The 26,699-nt window shown below is 45.1% G+C and overlaps 1 protein-coding gene and 2 long non-coding RNA genes across 3 annotated transcripts in view; 1 reads left to right on the top strand and 2 right to left on the bottom strand.

Annotated features, from left to right (window-relative positions):
• The window catches only part of FAM107A (family with sequence similarity 107 member A), a 34,081-nt gene extending 24,722 nt beyond the window's left edge, over positions 1 to 9,359 (bottom strand). Inside the window, exon 1 of the mRNA XM_082210820.1 lies at positions 9,054 to 9,359. Within this exon, the coding sequence (XP_082066946.1) occupies positions 9,054 to 9,132 (79 nt within the window). The 5' untranslated portion in view covers positions 9,133 to 9,359. The remainder of the gene's footprint in view (positions 1 to 9,053) is intronic.
• LOC309525369 overlaps positions 1 to 26,699 on the top strand; it is a 202,092-nt gene that overhangs the window by 64,269 nt on the left and 111,124 nt on the right. The window lies entirely within an intron of this gene.
• Positions 13,788 to 26,699, bottom strand: part of LOC309525474 — a 34,832-nt gene continuing 21,920 nt past the window's right edge. The window contains exons 2-3 of the long non-coding RNA XR_014216324.1: positions 15,075 to 15,138; positions 13,788 to 13,800 (exon numbers count right to left, since the gene is read on the bottom strand). This is a non-coding gene — a long non-coding RNA (uncharacterized lncRNA). The remainder of the gene's footprint in view (positions 13,801 to 15,074; positions 15,139 to 26,699) is intronic.

The raw sequence follows: 26,699 nt of genomic DNA, 5'->3' as shown, positions 1-26,699 counted from the left end.
GCCGTGAATTTTAATAATCTTTTCCTACAGATTCCCCCACAAATCTAACTCCATATTGTGGCCCACATCTATAGCCCAATTGATCATTGCCGTTTTCACCATTTCATCCTTTGTCTCTCATGCTGACGTTTTGTGGGGCAGACTTTTCTTTAGTTAAAAGCTTGGTTTCTGCTCCTTTAATTGTTTCCTGTTCAGCATAACTGGGCGATAAGTGACTAATTGCTCCTTAATTAGTCAGGTTCTGTTCACTGCAGGGAGAAGCTTTAATGGCTGGCTTTCTTTTATTACATTTTGTTTTCTTTCTTTTGTAGCAAAATTATATTGTTTTAGCTACCTAAGAAAAAGGGGAAATGGAAGATGATGTAGTCAAAGCTCTACTGCAGTGGAGGAGCTTATTAATTAAGAGGTACTTAATCATTATTCCTCACAGTCATACTGAACAGGAAGCAACAGAATGGCAAGAAGCTACAAAGAGGAAGCTATTAATTAATTTTTCAGGGGACCTTGGCTGAACAGAGCTGATTTGTGACTGAACAATACTGAAGGGTTTTGGCCACAGCGTAGGGTGTTGCTGGGTAACTCAGCGCTATATGCTGTGTTGCCTGAAGCCACTATTTAAATTAGCGCTAAACAAAAGTAATTGGACAGTGATTTTTTTCTGCCTTCAGGAGGGCGAAGCAAAAGTAGCCCTCAAAGGCGAAATTCTAACGTTGGAGGGAGTGAATTGCCATATTGGAGAGAGTGGATTTACCACATCAGATGAAGCAACAGACTATTTCACAGTTTTTCTTACTTAAAAAAAAGCTGCAACCAAAATAAGTAGCCAGGGCTGTGGTACTCCTCATTGCCTAGTGCAAACAGTGCTATGATAGAGCATCTTCCTCATTATTTGTAAGAAGAGAAAGAAAGGGAAAAGGACTTCCCCGCTGAGAGGCGATACACCACCACTGGACAAAAATCAAGACCATTTTATTTGATTTAACTTAAATTGGAAGTCGGTCCCCTTAATATCTTGTTGCACAACTTTGTCAATGAACTTCTTGAATGCAGTCCGTTAATTTTTAGTTTATTTTCATGTTTCCAGTAGTCCCTGTCCCTCCACTGATATCCTGTATACTAGGGATGGGGAACCGTCATCCCACAGGCTGGTCCTGACCCAAGAATAGGTCCAATTTTGCCTGCAAGGCCATCTCCCCCAAACCACACCCACCTGCCCACCAGCTGACATCACTGGTCAGTTTATGGGTGGGAGGTCAGGGTTTAGTCCTGCATTAGCTGCATACCATGTTCCCAGCAGGAAACAGCCAAGGCAGCAGAATTTCACCCCTACTCATCGGTGTTAAAGCTCTTTGCAAAAGCACTCTTTGAAACAGTTCTGCTTTAAGCAAGTGGGTAGGTGGGTGACAAGAGAGGAGAAAGGAGCCTTCTCTCCCCCACCATCAGTATCTGCCTGCTCTCTTAAAGGAGAAGCCTGGAACTGCTTCAAATACCATTTTTGCTAAGGCCTTTAAGACAACTCCCCATGCTCCTGTTTCAGTCTCTGGAGGCTGAAAAGGGCGTGCAGATGCTGTCGTAAAGCCCTTTGCAATAGTGCTTTCTGAAACAGCCGCCCCAGTTCTCCTTTAACAGCAAACTGAAGCTCTCAGGTTACTTTCCAGAGAAAGGGGCATTACTTCAAGTACAGAGACAATATACGTCCCTGAGAAGTGAGACTTGGAATCTTTTCTCCTTGACTAACACAGTTGGTGTTTCCAAGAAGCTGACATTACAGTGGGCCATTAAACAAAAGTAGCATTTTGCCTGCCAAAGTACAGATATTAAATACAAAAGGGTTTCCATGCCAACTTGAACTCTCCCTCCTCCTTTTCAAGGTTTCGGTGACCAAATCTGATATTTTCCGAACTCTGTCAAAAAAGCCTTGTCCAAATAAAATGGATTTTAGAAATAATGCCTTAGAGAGAGAGAGAGAATATGAAGGACAGTGCCTCCCCTCCTCTTGAAAAGCACGAATACCAAGCACTGTGGAGATTTTGAAGGTGTAGAAGAATATCCCTATTTTACAAGTCTGCTGAAGCCCAACTCAGTTACAGTACAATCAGGAATGGCTGACTTACAGTACGATCCTAACTAACCATGTATACTTAGAAGTAAACCCCATTGAATTCAATGAAGCTTACTCCTAATTGGTTTAATTAGCAGCTCAGTCTCACACTCCATGGTATGGGTAGATCAGGATCTAGTGACTGATCTCTAAAGGATTTGCAGTAGATTAGCAAATTGGATTGTTTAAATATCAACCACCTCGGGCCCTACAACTATCAGGAGAGGCCCTCTTGGTGGTGGTGCCTCAAGTTACGGCCTGGATGGATTTCCTCTGCGACAGGGTCTTCTTGGCAGTGGCTCCAAGTGGTTTTTAAAAACATTCCTGTTTGCCCAGGCATCTGACAGCTGATAGACACAGACCATGGCAACCGTGAAATTTGTAACGGTGGGGGTATGTGATTGTTTCTAAATGTTCATAGATGTTCTAAATATTTTAAATATGTTTTATTTTAACTATGTTTTAATTGCCTTCAGCTCTGAGGTTTGCCAGCCTGGGATCCTTTGATGGAAATTTAATGAATGAATAAAGGCAGAGATGGCCAAAATGAAAAAAAGGGCAGTGTCCCCCCCTTTTAAATTAAGATGGTGAGGACTTCATTTTGGTCCGTCACTCAAGCCTTGTCCTCTCTGGCCAATGATTGGCCAACCTGAATTTCAGCTGATGACGGGCTGTCCTGCCCTCCTTTGCGACCAATTGGGGGAATTCCCAAACAGACTGGCCTAGGATGGAGAGGGCTTTCCCCCCATGGAGCCAAGGCCCTTACATAACAGGCTGCAACTGGGTAAGAGGCCAGTTTGGTAGTAAAATCAAATTTTGAGTATGTGGTCAGAGGCGGGACCCCGGTCCTTAATTCCACATTTGGTGGTCAGGTAAGTGGGTTACTGTGGGGGGCTGGTGATAAAAACCCATATGATTTTGTGGGCACCAAGTGTATCTGGACTGTTATGACATGTTTTCAAGTCTGCAAACAGGATACACATTCCACTGTGTCAAAAAGCCAAATGCCAAGAGATAGTTTTCATGCGGCTGAGGAGTGGCTGATAATTTATTTCATTTCCATTCCGCAAGCTGACACAAAAGAGGCAAAACTTCACAGCACACAATCCCCCCCATTGTTTCTGAAGGTTCTGCTTTGCAGTTTCCACAGTGCAAGCAAACGTGCTTTGTACAATGGGGCCTACGGCCTAGTAAAACGTGTTTAGGATTGCAGCCTTATTGTATTCGCAGACCAGCAAAGAAGAGAGTCAGATTTCTGAAAGATTAGGGCTAAGGTGGTTTGCCAACTGAAGAGTCGATTAATCCCCTTGCTTTTAAAGTTAGCATAATGCCCAAACCTCATTATTAATGCCTTTTTGAGAATACTGAAGGCGAGAAATGTGAAATAACCTGCAATCTAGGCAACCTCCTGCCCAGCCTCATGGTTAGATTGAACCTGTGTACAAACCATACTTTTAAGCACATTTAAAGCGCATCTCTACAAGGTATCCTGGGAATTGTAGTTTTTTAAGGGTGTTGGGAATTGTAGCTCTGTGAGGACTAAACTACAGTTCCCAGTGTTCTTTGGGGGAAGCCATGTGCTCTAAAGGTAGGGTGCGTATGCTGCCAGAGACATACTTTATATTCTGTGCTTGATTTAGTGCCTCAGTAACACACCTGTCTTAGGCATGCTAACAGAAATGCACCACAGCCTTCTTCAAACTGGTGCCCTCCCAGATTTCATTGAACTTCAACTCCCATTCAGAGTTGTTTTAAGCATATGCGGCGCTGGGGTGCAAAGATCCGCCCAGCGCCCCAGGTTGCTGTTCACTCGCTGCCTCACTCCCCCCGCTGCATGGCGGCTGAAAGATCTCTGGACGGGATCCGCATGCTCCTATTCATTGGGATTTTTTGCTGCCGGCGGCACTGTTGGCGTGCGGCAGATCCCGTCTGGAGATGTTTCCTCCACTGCCACTTGCATTCTGCGCTGGCACCCCACGTTGGGTGGTGCTGGGAGCATGCGCAGACAGCGGAAAAGCCAGCAAAGGAACCCACAGCTTGGCGCACGCAACAGGATGCGTCGTGCAGTGCCCACAACGTTACACGGTGCTCCGGGTGCTGTGCGTGCAGCTGAAACAGCCGCCATGCAGCGGGGGGAGTGAGGCAGCGAGTGAACAGCAACCTGGGGCGCTGGGCGGATCTGGGCGCAGTTAGCCACCATGCAGCTGGGGCAAGAGCCAACAGCTGAGCCGAGCCCATTGGAGCGCCGCAGGCTCTTCTGCTGCGGGCAGCTTGGTGTGAGTTCGGGGGCAGTCCGGGAAAGAGCCGCCCGCAGCAGAAGAGGCTCTGCTCCACTCGGCTGTCGGCAGCTTTTCCCTGGACTCCAACACTCAGTCTTGCCCTGGCGCCCCTGAGAGCCTGGCGCCTGGGTGCTGTGCACCCCTAGCACCAATGGTTAAGACGGCCCTGCTCCCATCAGCCCCTGCCAGCATGGCCAATGCTCAGGAATGATGGGAGTTGTAGTCACTGGATGGCACGAGTGGACCTTTTAAAGCAAAGGCTGAGGATAAGTAACAGCGTTTCTTTACCTCAGACGGCGAATGCACTGAACTAACACACACCACAGGCCAAGACATTCTGCCTCAGCCTCCTTTCCTTGAACCTGTTCTTCCCCCACTTCTGCTTATCACCACATTATCTGATTAGAGCTGCCACCTTAACGTGATCTTAACATACAGAGGAAAAGGGACAATTCCCCCATCATTAAAAGTAGTAAAACAAACAAACAAAAACAATAAAAGCCCCATCCCTGGGGTGACATGGCAGATATCCCTTGATCGGCATGGTGAGCCGCTTATACCTGAAGGAGCATCTCCACCCCATCGTTCTGCCCGGATGCTGAGGTCCAGCGCTGAGGGCCTTCTGGCGGTTCCCTCACTGCGAGAAGCAAAGCTACAGGGAATCAGGCAGAGGGCCTTCTTGGTAGTGGCACCCGCCCTGTGGAACGCCCTCCCATCAGATGTCAAGGAAATAAACAACTATCTGACTTTTAGAAGACATTTGAAGGCAGCCTTGTTTAGGGAAGTTTTTAATGTGTGACATTTTAATGTATTTTTAATCTTTGTTGGAAGCTGCCCAGAGTGGCTGGGGAATCCCAGCCAGATGGATGGGGTACCAATAAATTATTATTACTATTACTATTATTATTATTATTATTATTATTATTAACGTGGAAATATTTTATAGAGACTGTGTGGCTCAGTGGTACAGCATTTGCCTTGCACGAAAAAGGTTCAGTCCCTAGCATCTCCAGGTGAGGAAGTCTGGGGAAATCCTGGCTGGATCCCTGGAAAGCTGCCTAATAATAATAATAATAATAATAATAATAATAATAATAATAATAATTTATTATTGGTACCCCGTCCATCTGGCTGAGTTTCCCCAGCCACTCTGGGCGGCTTCCAATCAAGTGTTAAAAACAATACAGTATTAAATATTAAAAACTTCCCTAAACAGGGCTGCCTTCAGATGTCTTTTAAAGAGAAGATAGCTGTTTATTTCCTTCACATCTGAAGGGAGGGTGTTCCACAGGGCGGGTGCCACTACCGAGAAGGCCCTCTGCCTGGTTTCCTGTAACCTCACTTCTCGCAATGAGGGAACCGCCAGGAGGTCCTCGGCGCTGGACCTCAGTGTCCGGGCTGAATGATGGGGGTGGAGACCCTCCTTCAGGTATGCCCATTGCCAGTCAGCGTGGGCAATATTGAGCTATAAGGCAATGTCCGACGTTGCCCTGTTTCCTTCAAACTAACGTACGGAATTTGCTGCTGGTGGTGACTAGCTTGGATGGCTATAAAGGGGGATAAGACACATGAGTGGTGGTGGAGGAGGAGGATGGGTCTATCAGTGGCTGTCAGTCGCGGCGGCAAAATGGGACCTCCATTTTCAGAGTTAGTATATCACTCAGTGGGAAGCAACGGCCGGCAAGAGCGCTGCTTGAGGGCTTCCCAGCAGTATCTAATTGGCAACCGTGTGGGGAACTGTACGGTGGAATTGATGGGCCTTTTGTATAATCCAGAAACAGGGCCCTTTTTAGTCTCTTAATTAGGCTGCATGCAATGGACGCAACCTTTGCAACCAGACCTCTGGCAGCTGGATGTCCTGTGGTCCTGTTTTGGAAAGGGAGATATAGAAGATTGCAGGGCTGTGCTGGAGAGAGGCAGGGAGCTGGTAGGAGGTTTGGAACACGGGTGGGGAACAGTTGTATTCTGCGAGCAAAAGAATCTGTGAACAAGGAAGGGTTTGCAAATGCTCCAAAGTTACGAAAAATTAGGCATCAGGTGAAAATACTGCTTTATAAGCAGGGCATTGGCTGATTAAATCATACACGGCCTTTTAAATGTGTTTGTGGGTAGGGGTTGTTGTTATTATGCTATGCATTTTGTATTTATGTTTTTTTTATGTTGTAAACTGTCCTGTTATCTTTAGAAGAAAGGCGGTATACGAATTTAATAAATAATAATGATGATGATGAACAGAATTGCAACCTGGAGTTTTTGCCCCAAAAAATTTTGCAAATTAAGAACACGTGCATAAATTTACTTCTTTTGTTTACTTACCTTGTTGCACAGCCAACATTTTGAGCTTTTTTATTTATTTTGAAAAGCAATGGGATGAATGCATGGGGACTGAGGTAATTTGCCACTATAACCTATGGGGAGAGTTTGTTAAGGGTGCTTGGAGTTGTAGCTCTGCGAGGGATAAACTACAGCTCCCATGATCCTTTGGGGGGGGGAGATCCATGTGCTTTAAATGTACCTTATACTGTATACTCAGCCTGATAAAGGACTAGGAGAAACAGTTAATGCCTTGTCTCCTAAGGTACATTCCTACTCTAGCTTTGGAGTATTTGCTAATCAAATACAGTGGTACCTAAGGTTACATACGCTTCAGGTAACATACGCTTCAGGTTACGGACGCCACTAACCCAGAAATAGTACCTCGGATTAAGAACTTTGCTTCAGGATGAGAACAGAAATTGTGCTCCGACGGTGCGGCGGCAGCGGGAGGCCCCATTAGCTAAAGTGGTGCTTCAGGTTAAGAACAGTTTCAGGTTAAGAACGGACCTCCGGAACAAATTAAGTACTTAACCCGAGGTACCACTGTACCATGAACAATATTTCTTTGCAATCATGAGGTCTAGGACCTTGATTCTTTTTCTTTAAAAAATAAATAAAACCAAAGCTTTGATTTTCAGGACAGATACTGAATGAGGAACCAGATTCCACGCTTGTGAACTGAACTACACGAACTCCAGGCCAAAGCTTTACATGCTTTTCAGTGTGTACGTAAGAGTTCCTACATGCATGGGTTTCCCTGTCTACTTCAATTCTAGGGCAGCCCTGTGCAAGTATAGTTACTCCTCTTCCTAATTCCCTGAATAAGGAATTTCTTGTAGGCATGGAGTCGCATGAGTTTGGGGATTAGGTAGGCTGATGCAAACCTTGGTGACCCTTAATTCTTTTCAACCAATTGTCTCTGCAATTAATTGCCTATCCAATCATCTCCAAACTTCTCGCACGATATGCCCATTTAAGCCAACAGTGACTGAACTATTCCTTTAATCACAGAGCTTTTGCTTCAGCAGCTTGTGGGAGTTTGGCTTGCGCAGAGATTCCCACACCATGCCTGTTATCTGCCAGCAAAAAAACTGAGCATAACTTTTGACGGGACACCATTTGCTCTCCCGTCACTCACCCGAATGTCAGGCGATGCCCTTTTTTTCCAGGAACAAAAGCTCCCGAAGGAAGGGCCGAGCCCCCTTTGTGCGGTCCGCATGTGAAACATTAAATAATTAACCATATCTAATTTGCCCGTATTCATAATGCAGCAAGGCGTCTGGAAACTGAGGCTGACTTCATCTTGGGTCATCGTCCTTACTCCTTATCAGGTCTCGAGGTAAAGGAAGATTAAACCCTATTGCACACGCACCTGGCTAAACCAGGTTATGCACATGGGAACCCACCCTTAGCTAATACCGGTGCAATCCAACTTCCTATTTAAGTGAGTGTGGAGCTCTCTGGGAAAATAAAGGTCTAAAAGACAGCAGTCATATAAACACGCCAAGTTACATATTTCTCCTTCCCCTGATGAGTTAACACAGCGAATGATTTTAAATGCCTCTCTGAAATGTCAAGCATGCTACTGTTCACCAAAACCACTCCAGTAGCCAGCAATATTTTTCTAAAAATATAACTGCAACGAAGCAGTGCAGCAATATTGATTCCCCACCTCTAAAGAGTATAAAACGAATCTCTCCAGTCCTGCTGATACGATATACTCAATATGAAGAAATACTATGTAATCTAAATGATCAAAACAACTATTTAATTTTGCTAAGCGGTGACGGGTGTCCGGGAACAATACAAAAACTACCGATTTGCATCATCGCGTCATCATTAATTAGATAATTAACTAGACACCTCGCAGAAACAGGGTTCACTCCCTCAGCCCCAGCTGACAGCGCAGAGCAAATCGTCACAGAAAGTTCAGCAAGGGTTTATTTGCTGGCAGTCTTCCAGAAAGAAAGAAAGAAAGAAAGAAAGAAAGAAAGAAAGAAAGAAAATATATTTCTAAATGCAATTAGCCTGATAAGTTTTCAAGTTGTGTAAAGCTACAACTATGCACAGAGAAATCTTCTGCAGCTGAGAAAGATTTAAAAGAATCTGCCACCAAAATCGGACATCTCAGGATAGCGAAATTCAGAGGACGACGAGAAACAAAAGGGGGACCCATTCGTATAAAAGAGGGATTCTGCAATCCAAGAGAGAAATTCCTAGGCGGTGTGAGATCTACAATCCCTGTTGTCAAAGAAAATAGGTGTGGGTGTGTGCCTGCTCTGCTACAAACCCAGTGTCATATACTGTAGATATCTTGCACTGTGCTGCTCAGAAAGCACCTTCATGTTTGCACTTACCTGATTTGACTAGCATTGCTCTGTAAAGTCCCGTCGCCCCAGGTGGGATCCTCACCTGGTCTTCCATCCTCTGGCTCATTTAGGCTTTCAGATCTCTCTCTCTCTCTCTCTCTCTCTCTCCCTCAGCTCACTGGCACTGCCTTAAGCCTCTCCCTCTTTCCCGCACCTCGGCATGTTTCTAAGCGTGCATGACTTTTTGGCAGTATACTGCTAAGCTCTTTCACTTCTGCAAAGACCTTTTCAGAGGCAACGAGAATAAGCGGTCACGTGACCCTGCGAGCGGCTGTATAGTTGCAGCCCTCCCCTGCTGACAAGCACATTCTGCTCTAACAAAAACCATTTCCCTCAGATCCTGTAATATATTACATTACTTACTGTGCAAAAAAAGAGAAAGCACATCAGCCCACACCTCTTAAGAAGGGGGCCACTATAGACTCCCTTTTGCACTATGTTTGTTGTCCATGCTGTGAACTTTGTCAGTGCCTTCAATGCTAAAATAGAATGTTTTGTGTTTATTATTTCAGGAAATACACACACACACATTATTGGGAGGTGGAAAGTAAATTAGCAAGTGGGCAGCGTGGTGCAAAACAATGAGTTATAGAAGCCGGCTTTCAAGGAGCTGAGGAGTTGCTAGAATGGCAATTTAGACAGGAACATTTGCAGCTTTCCTCCTACGCCTGGAATAGCAGGTGCCAGTGTCAGAATTAGCACCCAGGTCACAGCAGCCAGAGACTGCTTTGTTCTACAGGTGCACTCTGAAGACTGTTCCTCAGGATAGAGAGAGAGAGAGAGAGAGAGATCAAGTTGTTGGGCAAAGCCATAGGAGCACATGAAGTTTACCTCATCCTGACTCAGGCTGCTGGCCCATCTAAGCTCACTATTGTCTACACTGAGTGACAGTGGCTCTGTAGGGCTGCAAATAGCAGGAGCCAATCTGGAGATGCTGGGGTATAAATAAATAAGGGGCATTCTGCACGCAAAACAGGTGCTTTGGCATTGAACCGCAGTCCTTTCCAGTGTTTCTCAAACCCCAACTGTGGTTGGACTACCACTCCCATCATCCCTAGCTAGCAGGTCCAGCGGTCAGGGATGATGGGAGTTGTAGTTCTACAACAGCTGGAGACCCAGCACTGGAAGCTGATGGTTCCCTACAGTCCTCAGTCAAAATAAGCTAAGTGGGGATGAGTCCCTGTTTCTGGGTCACCACTGAGGAGGAGTGCTGCTAGGTGCTTAAAAGAGTTTGGGTATACACAGGACCTTAACACAACGTGACACGTGATAATTTATATTTATATGTGCAAATATATAAATGGGGGAGGGACAAACTCTGGCTGCCAAGGCTTACTGGGAATTATTATGTGCTGACATAATTTTCCAGGTCCGGTGTCCTGGATTGGGCCCTCCGCCCTACCTGCAATCCTTTGGCAAGAAATGCTGCCTCATGTGCCCATTAAAGGTAAAACAAGTGCCTCTGGGCATATTAAGAGGGCATTGTGTAGCATGTCTGGTCACCTGTAAGCAAAATCCGTTATTTATTTTTTTAAACATCTTAACTTTTCTGGTTATTCTTTTCTGCAAGCTGCTCTGGGTACTTTATAGGAGAAGGGCAGGGTATAAATGCTAATTAACGACCAAGAACAACAACAACAGGTGAGGAAAGTGGTGGGCTGGTGCTAGGTCCCAATCGCTGAGGTAATTGGGCAGGGTAGGACCTTTCCTTAGGGTTGCCATAAATCCAGGTTTCCCCGGACATGGCTTCTTTTGGGGGCCCAGCATGCCCCTCTGGGTGGATTTTTGTATTTTACGTTAAATAACTTTTTTTAATTTTGGGGGCAGCGCTAGGTCTGGTGATGACTCCTCTGGCCTCCAGGCCTTGCACGGGCCTCCAGCCTCCCATCGTCTGGAGACACAGTGTCTCATGAGCACGAGGGCAAAGACAGTAAAGGGAAGAGAGGGGAAGGAAGGAGGGCGCAAGCAGGCGGACGAGGAAGGGGTCAGCGGCAGGGAGGGGGCAAGCGACGGAGATGCAGGATGGTGGGGGGGGGGTGCGTTCCCTAGATGTGTCCAGGTTTTTGCGCTTTGGAATATGGCAACCCCGCTTTTCTGCCTTAGCTCCTGTTGGGTCACATGTTGTACAGGGTACATATTCCAGGTTCCTCCCAAGCTTTCACCGTTTAGTAGCAATAGTAAGCAATGTAACTTACAACTAGGGATGGGTTAATCTATCGATTTTGGTTTCTCTCAGTTTCCTATTTTTCCACATCCGTCTGCATTCTGTTTCTTCCTTACAGTCCATGTGAAAATTCATCAGCATCTTGTGTACACATTTTTTGAGTGGTGTCTTTAGGATTCATGGTTTATTTATTTATATATGGTTTATATGCAACCTGAGCCTACAAAGGAGGGGCTTGCAGCGTTAACACCCCAAGAAGGCTTTGTTTCTCCCATAGCCATATATGCCAGTTTGTGAGGTCACACACGTGCAATGGGTCTCCCCAATGTTGGGCGCAACCTTGTGCCTCTGGGTGCTAGCAATGACTTACATAGCCCTCTGTATCTTCCTGTGTTGCTTCTTAGCTTGAACAGTAGCTTAGCATCATGGTATGGACCAATGACTACCCTCCACTTAACCTGAAAAGAAGTGTGTTAACAGCTGCTGCAAAGGTGTTGCATTGCAGAGTGGAAGTGAGATGAGCTGAATAAGGATCTTTTTATCGTGTTCTCTGTTAATTTACACCTATGAGTGAAGATGACGCTTTGCAATACCTCACATGCCATGTGAATGGCCAAGGGACATTTAAAGATCAGCTCCTACACGGAAGCATCCTTCATTCCCCCTTCACTGACAAAAACATTTGGAAGCTGCAACTGGCACAAAGTTTAGCTGCCACCGTTCTTATGAGAGTGAAGCAGTCGTTCCCCAGCTGGTGGCCTCCAGATATTGCTGGACTACAGTGTCCATCATCCATTCCATTATTATTATTATTATTATTATTATTATTATTATTATTATACCCTGCCCATCTGGCTGGGTTTCCCCAGCCACTCTGGGTGGCTCCCAACCGAATATTAAAAACACAATACAGCATTAAACATTAAAAACTAGGGCTGCCTTCAGATGTTTTTTAAAAGTAAGATAGTTGCTTATTGCCGTGACATCTGATGGGAGGGCATTCCACAGGGCGGGTGCCACTACCAGGAAGGCCCTCTGCATGGTTCCCTGTAACTTTACTTCTCGCAGCGAGGGAACCACCAGAAGGCCCTCGGCGCTGGACCTCAGTGCCCGGGCTGAACAATAGGGGTGGAGACACTCATTCAGGTATACTGGGTTGAGGCCATTTAGGGCTTTAAAGGTCAGCACCAACACTTGGAATTGTGCTCGGAAACGTACTGGGAGGCAATGTAGGTCTTTCAGGACTGGTGATATATGGTCTCAGCAGCTACTCCCAGTCACCAGTTGCAGTTTCCGAGTCACCTTCAAAGGTAGCTCCATGTAGAGCGCATTGAAGTAGTCCAAGCGGGAGATAACTAGAGAACAAACCACTCTGGCGAGTCAGTCTGTTGGTCATGTTGGCTGGGGCTGATAGGAGTTGTAGTCCAAAAATTTGGGAGGGTCTTTTCCAGGGTCTTCTCTTCTCATGAGGTGACCAAAGTATTGGAGCCTCAGCTTCAGGATCTGTCCTTTCAGGGAGCACTCAGGGCTGATTTCCTTCAGGATGGATAGGTTTGATCTTCTTGCAGTCCATGGGACCCTCAAGAGTTTCCTCTAGCACCATAATTCAAAAGCATCAATTCTTCGGCGATCAGCCTTCTTTATGGTCCAGCTCTCACTTCCATACATCACTACTGGGAAAACCATAGCTTGAACTATACGGACCTTTGTTGACAAGGTGATGTCTCTGCTTTTTAAGATGCTGTCTAGGTTTGTCATTGCTAGTCCCAAAGCCTAGTTAGTGCTTTCCCAGCTTTGAAAAGGAGATGTGAGGGCTCTAGGGCCCCACCAGAGCCTTATGCCTCCTTCCCAAAGCTAGATGCCATGCTTAGATGGCTTTGGGAAGGCAGCTCCAGGGCTGGGGGCAGCATGTCAAATTTTGCCCTCGCTCCCACCCACTGTACAAGGCAGTCTTCAGCCTGTGGGTTCTGCGTTAAAGTATTCTTGTGGCCCACTTGGTATGAAAAGTTGGTCTTCCCTGTTCTAGAAAACACTGAACACCATTTGTATTTCAAGTTTTGGTTTTTTGGAAAAAAGATAAAATGTGGACTTCTTACTGTGGCTTTATTGTTGTTGACATTACTTTTATGCATGTGTGCAAGCCTCACTGACCACTCCAAGAAAAGCAGTGAAATGTCTTAAAATAAACAGAAGCATTTGTTGGCAGAGTGAGGTCATGATACTACAAGGTTCAAGAAACTCCCCAATGGACTTCCAGCACCAGAGCTCTACATTTAATGTGCCGCAGCGAATGTCAGTAGTTGCCTATGAAGAGATGACACCGTCTTTTCCAAGTTGGACCAGTGTACCATTGCATGCTCTGACATGCAGCAGCTCCAGGGTTTCAGGCAGTTCACAGCACCTGAGACCTGAGAACTTTTCCAGGGAACCTGGGACCTTCTGCATGCAGCCAGCCTTTTCAGATAGAATGCGAGTTTATTCTCGCACTAATCGGCGGTGAGGCACTTCTGTATCGATCAGCTTGTTGCATCATTGGGGATTAAACCACTGCCGGCGTTTCTGTGTTTGCCTCTATGTTGAAAGAAACAGAAAATGTTGCCTATCTTACATCATGGAGGACTTTGACTTTGACTGCTCTGCTGCGGTTGCTTGCACTCTGCTCTGAAGTCGAACGCCAGAAGATTCAGTGCAGATAAAAGACAGCACATCTTCATGCACAGCACCTAGTTAAACTATGGAACTTGTTTCCACAGGAGGCAGTGATAGCCACCAACCTAAGGTAAAGGTACCCCTGACCATTAGGTCCAGCCATGGCCGACTCTGGGGTTGTGGCGCTCATCTCGCTTTATTGGCCAAGGGAGCTGGCGTACAGCTTCTAGGTCATGTGGCCAGCATGACTAAGCCACTTCTGGCAAACCAGAGCAGCGCACGGAAACGCTGTTTACCTTCCCACTATGTATGGATCACTGGTATAAGAAAGGAAGGGCAAGTGGGTGGGTCTCCCTCCCTCGCCTGGCTGGTAGTGAGAAAGACAAAAGGCAGTGTGAGAGAGAGAGCTGAACTGGAAGCAGGCCGCAGGCAAAAGCGTGAGAAGGGAGACATGCTTGATTGTTGCTTGAATCCAAGATTGTGGCTATGGGAGAAGCAGGGCCTTCTTGGGGTATTAATGCTGTGAGCCCCTCCACTGTAGGCCCAGGTTCTGTTATGTACTAACCTTGGATCCTAGAACAATAGGCAAGTAAGGCAAGTAAGATCCTAGAATGCAACAAGCTTAAGTTAACCAGCCTATTAGGCTGGTAGGATTGTAGAATGCAACATCCGATTGGCCTGCACGAAAAGACCAATCAGGCTCCAGGAGGGAAGCAGAATCAGCCAATCGGACGGGACTCATTGTGTAAATAATGTATATAAAAGCCTGAGGTTTGGGGGGGCAAATCAATCACTGTTTTACAAGCTGCAATAAAGAGCATGAAATCACTACAGGACTCCGAGTATATTTCAGGTTTCATATAGGTATAAATAAACCAGATATTCCAAAGACACCACAGTCTCTGCTGTCCCTCATTCCAAGGAGATCGATCCCTGGGTACATGCCTGGAACCTCCGGAATCTCACACCATTCGGAGATTGAGTTCAGCATTATGTTCTCAAATCTTGGCGAGGCCACTCCTAGTCAGGGTTGACAATGCTCAGCTAGATGGAACAATGGTCTGGCTCAGTATAACACTACATCCAAAGTTCTGAAGGGGGCAGGACACTTATGTGAAGAAAAAGTCTCAGAAATTTTGGCCCAGTTACAGAAGCAGTCCCCATTACCTGGGCTCGTAGTTATCTCAAACACTCACCTGAGCCATTGATAACATGATTCCCGTTTTCCTTGTGACACTTGGGCTGGAGGGAGTATTCTTTCTAGGAAAAAGGGAAAGAATTTTATTGTTTAGTTTACATTTATTTAAACCTTTGAATTGTAGCCTCCTCCTTGCATTGTTATGGTAAGAGCTTGATGCAAATGTTATAGGATGTTCTTGCTAGATCTAAGAATTTTGGGGGGATGTAATGGGGAGGTGGGGAAAGGAAAGCTACCTAAAAGACCGTATCCCCTCAAATGAGTATGCCTTGGTAGGCACACTTGGTAGGGACAAGGAACAGGGCCTTCTCGGTGGCTGATCCCAGATTTGTAACTCCCTCCCTAGAGATGCTAGACTGGCTCCCTCCTTGTCGCCCTTGCACCAGCAGCTAAAGTTGTTCTTATTCCATCAGGCTTTTGAGAACTATCTGCTTTTAATGAAAGGACTGGTGCCATGCTGTTTTGTATGGTTTTAATAGAATATATATATATATATATATATTTGCTTTCGTAGATTTTCACGGGTATAGGAATGCAGGTTTTGGTGTCTTCGGGTGTCTTCCCGTGTAAGAGTCGGGGTGTCTGTGCGACGTTTCGACGAGGTCTCACTCGTCATCTTCAGGCTGGTGCTTTCGGCTTCTTGTTACTGGAACAGAGCAGAGTCTGGTGTTTGAGTTCTTATAAATACTGTTGAGGGGTGTGGTGTATAGCCTCCAACGTTCTGGGTAGAGAGGAAGTTCCTAGATTAGTGTGCCTTTTCTTCTTTTGTTCCTTAATTACTTGAGGGATATCTTGGGTGATTTCATGAGTGATATTCTGAATATCACTGGGTGGGTCATTAAGTGTAGATTAGTTGCTAAAGCTCTCGTGTCTTGACCCAAGATATCCCTCAAGTAATTAATATCCCTCAAGTAAGATATCCCTCAAGTAATCACCCAAGATATCCCTCAAGTAATTAATGACCCACCCAGTGATATTCAGAATATCACTCATGAAATCACCCAAGATATCCCTCAAGTAATTAAGGAACAAAAGAAGAAAAGGCACACTAATCTAGGAACTTCCTCTCTACCCAGAACGTTGGAGGCTATACACCACACCCCTCAACAGTATTTATAAGAACTCAAACACCAGACTCTGCTCTGTTCCAGTAACAAGAAGCCGAAAGCACCAGCCTGAAGATGACGAGTGAGACCTCGTCGAAACGTCGCACAGACACCCCGACTCTTACACGGGAAGACACCCGAAGACACCAAAACCTGCATATATATATTTCGGCTTCTTGTTACTGGAACAGAGCAGAGTCTGGTGTTTGAGTTCCTATAAATACTGTTGAGGGGTGTGGTGTATAGCCTCCAACGTTCTGGGCAAAGAGGAAGTTCCTAGATTAGTGTGCCTTTTCTTCTTTTGTTCCTTAATTACTTGAGGGATATCTTGGGTGATATCTGAGTTACAGAATCTCTCAAATGTGTTAATCGCCAATGGATACCAGAAAAACAGGGTTACGAAGCTAATCCAAAAAGAAACACCCCCCAAAAACCAACACACAGAAGAAAACAATGGCATGGCCCTCCTTCCTTATATCAAGGGCACTACAGACAAAATCAGCAAAACCCTCCATAAACACAATATCAAAACAGCCTTCTGCACCAACCAAAAAATAGCCAATATCCTCAGAAACCCAAAAGACAAAATCCAGCTGGAAAACCAAGGGGTCTATGAAATACCCTGCAAAGTCTGCCCAGCCACGTACATTGGACAAACAAACAGACGAATAAATGCACGTATCGCAGAACACAAGAATGCCGTCAAAAAAGAAGAAAAAACTTCCTCTCTTTTCCAACACATGAAAGAAACAGGACATGAAATTAATTTTGCAGATTCCAAATTGCTCTTTAACATGGAACATCACCACAAGAGAATAATCATGGAAGCCATCGAGATAGAGAAACACCCTCACAACATGAACAAGCGTGACGACACGTCCCGCCTGCCAGACATCTGGAAATTAGCCCTCCCCACAAAAACCGACACCAGAACCAGAGGCACACAGAACGCCGTCACCAATCAACCACACCAGACCCAAACCCAGACCCTCTCCACAGACATATTACAGACTCCATCCAGTAGCCAAACTATAGTGGCACCTCCGGATGCTGCACCCCCCTGCAATCCCTACACAGATCTGGCTGGCACAAGGCACAAAACCATAGCTCGCCCCTATACACGAAGCCAAGCCAGAGCACAACTAAATGCAGCACAGCCATCTTCTCAGAAAAACTCTTCACAAGCTCAAGAGGTCAAGACACGAAAGCTTTAGCAACTAATCTACACTTAATGACCCACCCAGTGATATTCTGAATACCACTCATGAAATCACCCAAGATATCCCTCAAGTAATTAAGGAACAAAAGAAGAAAAGGCACACTAATCTAGGAACTTCCTCTTTGCCCAGAACGTTGGAGGCTATACACCACACCCCTCAACAGTATTTATAGGAACTCAAACACCAGACTCTGCTCTGTTCCAGTAACAAGAAGCCGAAAGCACCAGCCTGAAGATGACGAGTGAGACCTCGTCGAAACGTCGCACAGACACCCCGACTCTTACACGGGAAGACACCCGAAGACACCAAAACCTGCATTCCTGTACCCGTGAAAATCTACGAAAGCATATATATATATATATATATATATATATATAGTTTTAAGTTTATCAATGTTTAATTTTTTTTTAATGATTGCTTTTTTGTGTTTTATTATTCTAAATCAGGCTCTAACATCTACAGGGCCATGTAGGGCTTTACAGGGCTTTCATTCAAGTAAATCAAAAGTTGAAACCCTAATTCAGGAGTAGTAAGTATAGTGCTCTTCAGCTGTTGGACTTCTACTCTCAACAGCCCCAGCTAGCATTACTGATGCTGGCAGAGGCTGATGGGAACTGTGGTTCAACATCATCTGGAGATCACAACACTGATTACCCCTGCCCTAAGGTATACAAATGATGTATCTGCTCTGCTAAGTGTGAATTCTGAGTTGTGAATAGAAGTTATGCACCTGAGTTAAAGTGCACTAGTAAATATGTTGACTCAGAGGTTGCACTCTGGTTGGTGCGATTTAGTCTCCTATGGGTGAGTTGAGAATCACAGCTTCATAGTGCAATCCTATGCATGTTTGCTCAGAAGTACATTTTGCAGTGTTCAACGGGGCTTGCTGCCTAGCAAGTTTGTTTAGGATTGCAGCTTTTATTTTTGCAAAAATTCCCTGGCATGGAACCAAAATATTAGGGAGAAGCTTGCAGCTGGTTTGCTGTCATGTATACCGACAACAAACTCATTTCCCATGTGCCTTTCATTTTTTTTTTTACTTAAAAGCTTTCATATACCTCTTAATATATTTTTTTAAAAAAACAAATAGCTAAGCAGTGCACAGTTTAAAACAAACAATTTAACAGTGAAACAAAAAACAAAACTGAAAACCAGTAAAACAGCGATATAGATACACATTTGAAACATATAAAAGTCAGAGGAATCAAACACGTACAGAAACATCTAACCCAGGGGGGAACCCTCCCAACAGCCCAATGGGGAATCAGCATGTCCGGAAGTCACAGAACATGTGTGTGTCTCTGTGGAGGAAGAGGAACAGAAAACAGCGATGGCAGAATAGCGGAATGGAATGGAGTGATCTGAAAAAAGGGACTGGCTGGCTGAGAAGAAACGAACAGGCATACTCCATGCTGCAGTATTTTGTTGTAGGCCCAACTCCTTGTACTAAGAAGTCTTTGCTTAACCCAAAAGTAGTTTACTATCAAATGGAGGGCTTTCTATTTATAATGTGTGTGGTGGTGTGTCCCCCCCCTGTAAATGTGATTATTGGGGTGTGGAGCTGGCGTGAACAATATCTGTATCTCACCAGATGTGTTGGTCACCCACAGCCCCTGTCAGTAACATGAGAAAGAGGAAGCTTCAATTCTCATCCTTCCATACACTGGATTAATTCTACTTATTTACACGGGATAACCACTTCAAAGCGAGGAATGTTACCTCGACCTGTTTAACCTTGAGCAGAGAGTTTAACAGGGGTGGGTTTCCACATCAAAAACCAGTTTTTTTTTTCAGAAGTTGTGCGAGCTAAGACCCCAATTTGGCACCTAAATTAGGAAAATAATCCCAACCTATGCTCTTAAAGGCTTCTGCACAAAAAGCCTTTGTGTTTCTCCAGGGCTCCCTGAAGGTTACTGTGTGTCAGCGCTGCTGGTTGCTAGGTGATGTTTATCTGGTGCTGCTCCTTCGGACAATGCTTTTCATAGTCAGAGGACTTCTCCTTCCTGCGATAGTACTTGAGACTGGGATTCTTGCACTTGATATCTTGAGACGCTGTAACATGAATACTGCTTGGTCCCAAGATGGCAGCAGCAGCAGCAACCTTGGCCAAACTCCCCTCCACCCTTTCTCCTTGCTGATTTGCCAGGCATGGAACGTTCCATAAAAGTTTCTTTTCAAATCGGAGGAATTATGCGCACTAACGTCACAGGCGCAGAGTGCTCTTCTTATCTGGTGATACGAAGGGAACTCATGGGTAACTTCCGCGTGAGGGAACACACACCGGAAAGGCAGTGTGGTGCATTGGTTAAGAGCAGGGGTAGGCAACCTACGGCCCGGGGGCAGGATGCGGCCCAATCACCTCCTCAATCTGGCCCACGGATGGTCCGGGAATCAGCATGTTTTTACATGAGTAGAATGTGTCCTTGTATTTAAAATGCATCTCTGGGTTATTTGTGGGGCCTGCCTGGTGTCTTTACATGAGTAGAATGTGTGCTTTTATTTAAAATGCATCTCTGGGTTATTTGTGGGGCCTGCCTGGTGTTTTTACATGAGTAGAAAGTGTGCTTTTATTTAAAATGCATCTCTGGGTTATTTGTAGGGCATAGGAATTCGTTCAATTCCCCCCCCCCCAAATATAGTCCAGTCCACCACATGGCCTGAGGGACGGTGGACCGGCCCATGGCTGAAAAAGGTTGCTGACCCCTGGTTAAGAGTGTCAGACTGAGACCTGGGACCTGGGTTCAAATCCCCACTCAGGGACCTTGTGCCAATCACTCTCTTTTAGCCAAACCTACCTCACGCAGGGTTGTTGTGAGGACAAAATGGGGAGAGAGAACCATTTACACTACCCTGAGCTCCTTGGAGGACAAATGTGGTGTTATAAATGTGATAAGCAAATGGGTAGGCCTGGTCCTCGACAGTTGCGGAGCTCTGGGAGACAGTTCCTAGCTTGTTTCAAGACTCGACCGCCTCCTCTCTCCCTCCTTATTCCCCCTCCCTTACTTTCTCACTGCTCCTTCAAGCCTGAGGCCTCTCCTTCTGAGGCTGGATTAAGTACGGCTGGAACTAACTGCACGGCCTGGGAATAAACCCCCTGCCCACCGGAAACACCTGTAAAAGGAACTAGAAAGCAGAGGTTGGCATTTGGGTGATGCTCACTTATGCACTGCCATAAAATAACTCTTTTTTCTGATGCTTCGCTAAAAACTGAGAGCCCCAATTTGCATAAATCCTGTGTGTGCTAGTATAGAAGTAAATGTAGAAATTATTACTATACAGTAATTTAAATCGAAATACAATGCATCTCACCATAGTGGGGAAGACTATAAGTAGGTGACTGCACTGTCCGCTGTCCAGGTGCTAAGTGATGATTGGTTGCTTCAGCACCTCTGTCTTCCTTCTTATGGTCCTTTGATTGATATTTGGACTAGACAGACCTTCAAATACAGGACCCCCCTTCTCTAGTATAGGCTCACGGCCATCCTAGGTTGGACGCTCTTGCTCTTGCATTATATTCCACTGTTCTTATGAGGAACTTAAGGTCCATTCTTTTTAATCTAGTATTTTTCATGGTTGAGGGGAGGTTTCAACTTGGGCTCCCCATTCCTAGTCCAACACTCTAACCACTATGCTACCTTGTCTCTATATAAGGTATAATCCTGAATCTGCCCAGATTGTTTTTTCCATGGCTTTGCCTTGCTCCTGCCTCTTCTGTGAGCTCCTTCCTGATCCTGCAATTCCTTTGTGTCTTTACTTGCTCCCTGCCTGCTTGCTTCTACTTAGTTAGTTAAAACATTCCTATCCAATCCCTCTCAATTCAAAATTTCCAGGGTCAGTAACTATTTTTTTTTTGCCAGAGTGGCATTTTGAGAAGGAGGTGGAAACTGATGGGCCAACACCCCAAGTCTCACTCACTCCTGAGGAGTTTATTATCTACTCTCCTCCTGACGGTCCCAGAAAGGAAGCACATGTGCATCAAAATAATAAAAAAATTAAAAATGCAAAATTAAGCGAGTACCATTGTAAAAATCTGCAATGAAACAGCAGATTATTAAAACACCATGAGGCAACTGCATCAGAAGTAGTGGTTAAGGACGGTGGACTCGTAATCTGGTGAACTGGGTTCACGTCTCTGCTCCTCCACATGCAGCTGCTGGGTGACCTTGGGCCAGTCACACTTCTCTGAAGTCTCTCAGCCGCACTCACCTCACAGAGTGCTTGTTGTGGGGGAGGAAGGGAAAGGAGATTGTGAGCCGCTTCGAGACTCCTTCGGGTAGTGATAAAGCGGGGTATCAAATCCAAACTCTTCAAACAAGACGCTCTCATTCCATCCATGCACCTGAACCCTCCCCAAAAGCCTGGGCAGAAAGGTGTGTCCTCACTTGTAGGTGAAGCAGAAGCAGTGTTGTGGTAAGACACATCTCAGAAGGGAGGTCATTCCATTGCTACACTGCCTCTACTTCAATATCCCTTCTTTTGTTTTTAATGACAGCTTTTTTCTGGGGGTACGCATGCCCCTAAACATTTTATGAATCTAAGTTTGGCTTCATTGAGGGGCAGTATTTCAATATGAGTAGGAAAATGAGAATACCCCTAAACATTTAATTTTTTTAAGGAAAAACAGCACTGATGATAGCAACTGGAGTCGATGCAACAACACTTAGTGGGTAGGAGGTGGATTTCTCCCCAAGGTCTCCTAGTTACTGACTATGGATATTTGTGATATAAAAAACGAACATCAAATATTGTGACAAAGCAGATGCACGCTTTCCCTTTGTTCAGACTTTTTCTTTTTTGCCCGCAAGTAGAATGCAGGGTCTCACTTAGCTCGTCAAATAATGCTTGTTGGCTAAAAGGCACACTGCGTACTGCTTCTGTCCCTGTTTGTATCTATATTAAATATCTCAGCACAATGAGAACAGTTGCTTCCGTGGAGGAGGACATCTCACGGCCGTTTCCTTTTTATCTGTTTCAGACCACATATTGAAAGGAAATATACACATTGCTTGCAAAAAGCACACACACACACAAACGCCTTTCTGCAACATAGAAACTAATCTTGTTTATGTAAATGAAGATCACATCCACACCATTAACACTTCCCCCAAAGTACTTTGGAAACTGCTAGCATATCCTCCAACATTTCTCCAGTGAAAATTTGTTGTCGCTTAGTCGTGTCCGACTCTCCGTGACCCCATGGATCAGAGCACGCCAGGCACTCCTGTCTTCCACTGCCTCCCGCAGTTTGGTCAAACTCATGCTGGTAGCTTCGAGAACACTATCCAACCATCTCGTCCTCTGTTGTCCCCTTCTTGTGATCTTTCCCAATATCAAGGTCTTTTCCAGGGAGTCTTCTCTTCTCATGAGGTGGCCAAAGTATTGGAGCCTCAGCTTCAGGATCTGTCCTTCCAGTGAGCACTCAGGGCTGATTTCCTTAAGAATGGATAGGTTTGATCTTCTTGCAGTCCATGGGACCCTCAAGAGTCTCCTCTAGCACCATAATTCAAAAGCATCAATTCTTCGGTGATCAGCCTTCTTTATGGTCCAGCTCTCACTTCCATACATCACTACTGGGAAAACCATAGCTTTAACTATACGGACCTTTGTCGGCAAGGTGATGTATCTGCTCTTTAAGATGCTGTCAATGAAAATAGGGATGTTCTGTTGAACAACGACAATTTTATTATTCAAACCCCACCCATCTGACTGGGTTGCCCAAACCACTCTGGGCGACTTCCAACATACTAAAAAAACAAAACCAAACAAAACCCCATCAAACATTTCCCCACACAGGGTTGCCTTCAGATGTCTTCTAATGATTGTTGTACTTCATCTCCTTGGCTCAGGGGTCACATAACTCCACACCCTCCAACATTTCTCCAATGAAAACAGGGACGTCCTAAGGAAAAGCGGGACATTCTGGGGATTTCAACTAAAACTCCATCTCTTAGACAAATCGAAAGGGAGCCCCATCCTTGTTTACATCTGGTTATAGATCCATTTTAATTCTGCAATTAAGTAATCAGTTAATTATCCAAACTAATTAAACCAATTGGTATTTACATCTCTGGTATGTATTACTGCAAAGCTAGGACCAATAGGTGGAATCGTATCTTACCAATTCTTAAACAGCTGGTTACTAAAGTGGCCGTGTGTGGCCTACTTAGGAGATTCTTCTGTTTTTGAAGGGCTGCCTGGTCCAATTCTGGTTTAAAGGCAAAATAAACACCAGAAGTGAAGTTGCCCATCGACAATTATGCACCAGGGCAACTGAGCAGGCACACAGGCCATTCAGTCACAGTCTTCCCCACTATAGTAGAATATACTGAACTGGTATCTGAATTACTGTATGACGAGGTTTGTGTTCAGTATTCGGCAAAAACTACACAATGGAGGTGCCAGCTGTGGGGAGGGAACTGCTACCTCAGACCTACTGAAATTAACAGACACGACAAACTAAGATTCATCAGTTTTAGTGGGTTTACTCTGAGTAGGAGTGAGTTCAATACAACCCTGGGAGTATAGGATTGCTAGCCATTCTAGGGGGAAAGATGTGCTGCTGAGTCCTCCTGCTCAATGCCCCTGCCTTTGCCTTGTGGTCAAAGAAATGAAATATAAACCAAATCCACTCCCCTCACACACACACTGTTGCAAGCTTGCTAGGGAGGTATGGATGGCTTGCTTGGCTTCCTGAGAGAGAGAAGATACCACGACAAAGGACCTTTCAAACAAAGGCTTTCTGGTTGATTTAATAATTCGTATGTAGAAAAATGAGGGGGGCAGAGAATATTTAGGAGGAGCTAGGCCCCCTAGCTCCCCTGTGAAGTTGCTTCTCTGAGTGCTCCTGCTGCCACAAGTGAGGTGGGTGATATCTGAGGAAAGGGACTTCTTAGTTTTGGCTCCCTGTTAATGAAATTCTGCCCCCTGGAAGACTTGCCTGATGCAGGTGAAGGTCTTACTTTATCAGGCTTTTAAACTGTTAAAACTAATGATTTTATTGCTGCAAATTACCGTATTTTTCGCTTAGTGGCTTAGCGCTATTAGCCGCTTAGCGGGCTTAGCGGATCAGCTGATAAGCGGTTTAGCAGCTTAGCGGATCAGCTGATAAGCGGCTTAGCGGATCAGCTGTTAAGCGGCTTAGCGGATCAGCTGATAAGCGGCTTAGGATCAGCTGATAAGCGGCTTAGCAGCTTGGGAAAAGGGGGGGGGAACCCTGCAGGAACTCGCAAGACATTTTCGTCTTGCGAAGCAAGCCCATAGGAAATTCATTTTGCGAAGCACCTCCAAAACGGAAAACCCTTTCGTCTAGCGGGTTTTCCGTTTTGCGAGGCATTCGTCTTGCGGGGCACCACTGTCTGTCTGTCTGTCTATCTATCTATCTACTTATATATCTATCTATCTATCATTTATCATTTATCTATTTATCTAATCTCTATTTTTTATCTTGTGTGCCGCATAAATGTGGAAGGGGGGCATATATTTTTTTTAAAAAATACTAATGGCTGACCTATGGCAGAGCTACTAAAGCACAAGGAAAATGGTGTGTGCAGGGAGCACTTGGCCATTTTATGATTCACTTCTATCAAATCGATCTTGCGACTTGTTTTTCTGAGAGCTAACATTTCAAATTTCCTGTGGAGAGAAATACAGCATGACGTGAGGTGGCGTGACACCACCGAGTCATCTGGTTAAAACCGTTGCACTGAATCATAGCCGGCTCGTCTTTCTCAGGAGCAAGTTAATTAACTAGCATCAGATCAGGATATTACACTGAATCTAATAAAATATACTCCTAGGATATGTGTGTTCTGCGTGTGTGAAAGTGTATTGAATGTATTTCCTGCTAAGGGGAGATGAGCAAGATCTTATGTTTGAGGTAGATATTTTAACCTCCCAGCTTTTGTGCTTGGAAATTGACTTATTATATAATGGTAACTATTGGAGCATTTTATTAGAGGTGAGCCTCTTTCTACTTTAATGGTTAGTGAACTCTTTCCAGGCTTAATTCAAGATTACAGGGTGTGTTTTTTACAGCATGATCCTGTCCACGTTTACTCTGAAATTGTACTTCAATGGCAGAATTACTCAATCAATCAATCCTTTATTAGGCATAGCAAACCACACATTATCAAACAAACACCGTATACAAATTATGGAAAATACTAATTCAGCATAACAGGGTTTGTCCCAGTCAGATCTTTAACTCCAAAGAATTACCCCTTAGTCAGTGTGCTTTGGATCACAACCCTAAGTAATCTGGGACCAAATATATATAGTTATCTCCCACTTGGACTCTGCAATGTGCTCTACATGGGGCTACCTTTGAAGGTGACCCGGAAACTGCAATTAATCCAGAATGCGGCAGCTAGACTAGTGACTGGGAGTGGCCACCAGGACCACATAACACCGGTCTTGAGAGATATGCATTGGCTCCCAGTACGTTTCCGAGCACAATTCAAAGTGTTGGTGCTGACCTTTAAAGCCCTAAACGGCCTCAGCCCAGGATACCCGAAGGAGCGTCTCCACCCCCATCGTTCTGCCCGGACACTGAGGTCCAGCTCCGAGGGCCTTCTGGCAGTTCCCTCATTGCGAGATGTGAGGTTACAGGGAACCAGACAGAGGGCCTTCTCGGTAGTGGCGCCCACCCTGTGGAATGCCCTCCCATCAGATGTCAAGGAAATAATTTTTAAAAGCCATCTGAAAGCAGCCCTGTTCAGGGAAGTTTTTAATATTTAATGGTGTATTGTTTTTAACACTTGATTGGGAGCTGCCCAGAGTGGCTGGGGAAACTCAGCCAGATGGGTGGGGTATGTATAAACAAACAAACAAACAAACAAACAAACAAACAAACAAGCCTGGCTGTCCAACCATTGAGGCTTAGTTTCTTGTCTCCCTGCCACCTGCAATGTGGCAAGTGTGCATGAAAGACAGAGCCCTACATTTAGGCAGAGAGAGGCAACTGCCTCAGGCAGCAAATGCCAGGGGAGGTAGCAGTATCCCCACCATTTCTCCTGTATAGCTCAGCTGTAGAGCACCTGCTTCACACAATCATAGAATTTCAAGGGTCACCTAATCCAACCCCTTGCAATGCAGGAATCTCAACTAAAGTATCCATGAGAGATGGCCATCCAACCTCTGCTTAAAATCCTCTAAGGAAGGAAAGTCCACAACCTGCTGAGGGAGTCCATTCCGCTCTGAAACAGCTCTCACCATCAGCAAATTCTTCCTGATGTTTAGTAAGAATCTCCTTTTTTGGTAACTTGGAGCCACTGGTTCGAGTCCAAACAAGCTTGCTCA

This window comes from Podarcis vaucheri (assembly GCF_965113315.1).
Source record: "Podarcis vaucheri genome assembly, chromosome: 2".
Lineage (NCBI taxonomy): Eukaryota > Metazoa > Chordata > Lepidosauria > Squamata > Lacertidae > Podarcis > Podarcis vaucheri.
The sequence above is the reverse complement of the archived record's forward strand: the minus strand, read 5'-3'. Positions and strand labels throughout refer to the sequence as shown.